Source organism: Loa loa (genome assembly GCF_000183805.2).
Source record: "Loa loa unplaced genomic scaffold supercont3.402, whole genome shotgun sequence".
Classification (NCBI taxonomy): domain Eukaryota; kingdom Metazoa; phylum Nematoda; class Chromadorea; order Rhabditida; family Onchocercidae; genus Loa; species Loa loa.
The window spans coordinates 43,074-46,293 of NW_018108582.1; the positions used below are offsets into that span (position 1 = coordinate 43,074).

General features: G+C 21.5%; 1 protein-coding gene across 1 annotated transcript; it reads left to right on the plus strand.

Annotated features, from left to right (window-relative positions):
• Positions 1 to 92: 92 nt before the first annotated feature.
• On the plus strand, positions 93 to 730 carry LOAG_13917 (hypothetical protein; the record flags this gene model as incomplete). The annotated part of the gene is made up of 2 exons (XM_003149421.1): positions 93 to 293; positions 545 to 730. The coding sequence occupies 2 exons, from the start codon at positions 93 to 95 to the stop codon at positions 728 to 730; spliced, it is 387 nt and encodes a 128-aa protein (XP_003149469.1).
• Between the last annotated feature and the right edge of the window lie 2,490 nt (positions 731 to 3,220).

Consider the following 3,220-nt stretch of genomic DNA (forward strand, 5'->3'; position numbering starts at 1 on the left):
AATAATAATAATAATAATAATAATAAATGATAATATTAATAGGCTTAAATGAATGGTTGTATCATTTATCTAAAAATTAATATCTACAGGTAATGGAAGCATTTCGTTCAATCGGTGTCATACCTGAAGGACTTATTATAACAACAAGTTTTTGGCCTTATCCAGCATTTATTGTTAATGATATTAATATTGCAAAAGCAACTTATATCAAAGGAAAATTTTTTTACATTCTTGACGAGAATGTATTGAAATTACGATGTGAAGCAAAAGAGACAACGACATGTCTTAATAAAGTATGATGACAAAAAGTTTGTTAGAAAAAAAAACGCTTCATCAATATTTCACATTTTCTTAAAACATTTAAAAAATAAACAATTAATTTTATTTAAATAAATTTAATGATATTATTTCTCTTTTTTGGCGCAAAAAAAAATAAAAGTTAAAAATTTTTTTCAGATTAAAAGTTTAAAAATTGAAGGTAATTTAAAAATTTAAAAATTTGAAAATTCCGATTATTCAGGATAAAAGTTAAAAATTTTTTTAGGGTAATTTTAAATCATTTCATGAAGTTGCAACACTTACAATTGATATCCTAAATGTGCTGACACGAACACAACGACAAGAACTTGCTTTTGCAATTCAACGATCATTGGAAAATCGATATGTCATATTTACAACATCAATTCAATTATTGGATGATGATCAATATCGATTAATTTTAGATCCATAATTTCTTTATACATATTTAATCCGTTAATTTTTTTCTTTTATGTTTTCATATCATTTTTTTATAAACTTCAAAATGAAACTTTGACTGTAATTAATCAATTGATTTACTCATTTTGTATTACCCATCCTATTCAATTATTTTAGTAAAAAATTATTTTAGTAAAGTAACGGAATACACATCAAAATTGGCATATTAATTAAATTCATACAAAAATTTCACATTCATCATCATACCATAATCATTTGTAATTCCTATAGAAAGAAATTATTTCTTTTCTTTGAATTGCAAAATTTAAAACATAAAAAGTTTTCTTTTAAATCATAAAATATATTCGGTACAGTTGTCAAATAATCAAATTTACAATGATATATCTAGAAAAGATTAAGAAATTAGGAACATTAATAAATTTCTGAAAACTGCCAATATGCTTATAATCGGAATAACCGGAATGTATCCGGATATGAATATTAGTATAAAAGAAATATAATTATCATCGATATAATACTAAAACCGGATGATACGTTAATATTTCAACACTTACACATTTGTACTATTAATTTTTCACAAATTTTACACTAAAATAAGAAAGACATGAAATGATAGGAAAAAAAGGTTAATATTAGGTTGTTGTAATTTATCTATCAATCATTGGAATATTTGTTTGCTCTTCGTTAACCTGTAAATTACTGACAATTTATTTTCTTCTTCAACTAAAAATCATTTTGTACAATTTTATCGAAATGAAAAGATACACATTTCCAATTTCTGTTTTTTTTCGATTTCGTTTTATTTCAATTTTCAGATTTTTTCTACTAAAAATCATTTTGTACAATTTTATCGAAATGAAAAGATACACATTTCCAATTTCTCTGTTTTTTTTCTTTTAATTTTATTTTACTTAAATTCTAAATTTTATCATTTATAAATTGCATTACCTATCATTACCATTTGTTAATTTTATTTCAATTTAATTAATTTTGCTTTATTTCGTGCATTTTTTTGTTTTGCTACCCAAATACAAATATATTTTTGTTTTTGTTCTTTAATTTATTAGTTAAAATGGATTATTTATATTTTCGGCATGTAATTTATAGTTTAATGATTAGTTAGTCGTTGAAAAAATTTTGAAATATATTTGCGAACAATTTATATTTATGGAAAGTTTATCGTAATTTTTCAAATGAATATGTAAGCAAAAATTTATTTCAAAATTCATTTTTCCAACAAAAAAAAAGCAAAAATTAAAGTGAATTTTTTGCTTTTGCAACTTAAAATTTAATTTCACCATTAAAAATCGATATTCGAATTAATATGAAATGAAAAATCGAATCAATCAATTTTAATCATTTATCAATATAACCATATTCCTTTGATAAATGATAACAATTTAATCCATATAATTGTTAAATTATGATTACTAGTAAATGTTTCAAAAATCTATTAGATAGCATTACAAGTGATATTATTTAAATTCGAATTGAAATTTCATACTATTACAAAAATTTCCCGTAATTTTTCATTAATTTGAAACATTTTAAAATTAATTACTGATTATAATTTGTTCCTATTCCTATATCTCTAAAAGAAAAATTAGACCAAAGAATAAATCTTCTTGCATAATATCTATTGTCATAGGCTTTGATGACGATGATGATGACGATGATGATGATGATGATGATGTTGTATGTATTTCCTGCTTTACACATTGACCTTTTTTTGGTCAAATTATGATACAAAATTTGACCTTTGATTTTTTTTTCCTCTTTTCTTTCTTATCGATAAACGAATGGTAGTGTATATGCTAATATTGCATTATAACTTATTTCTAATATTTTCCTCTTTTTTTTTAATTTTTCTTTTTTTTTTTTTAATAATTTCATTCATTGAAATAAAATGTTTTTTGATTTGTTATATTTTTTTCTTTTTTTTTTTTTAATCATAAATCAATTATCATAATATCTTATCGGTTTAATTCAATTTGCACATCATTTTACATTCTAATTTCTTCAATAACATTCATCATTATCATTACTATCATTGTAATCAACATATATTATCAGTAATTGATTAAAATATTTACAAATAAAATTTAATTATTATATTTATGAAAAAGGTTATTAGTTATAAATCGATTTTCTTTTTCTTTTTTTTTCTCTTTTTTATCATTTTCAAATCGAATGATTGGATAAACATATAAAAGTTGAAGAAATAAATGAATTTTCACCTTTTTTCTTTTATTTATTTATTTCACAAATAAATAAATCTTTTTGTGATAATAAAAATATTCTTTTGTGCTTATTTTATCTTTAATTCACATAGATACTATTTATTGATATGTAAATTTGTCGTTATTTTGAACGTATTTACCTTTAGCTTACCTGGGTGTCAATTATTGATATGTAAATTTGTCTTTATTTTGAACGTATTTACCTTTAGCTTACCTGGGTGTCAATTATTGATATGTAAATTTGTCTTTATTTTGAACGTATT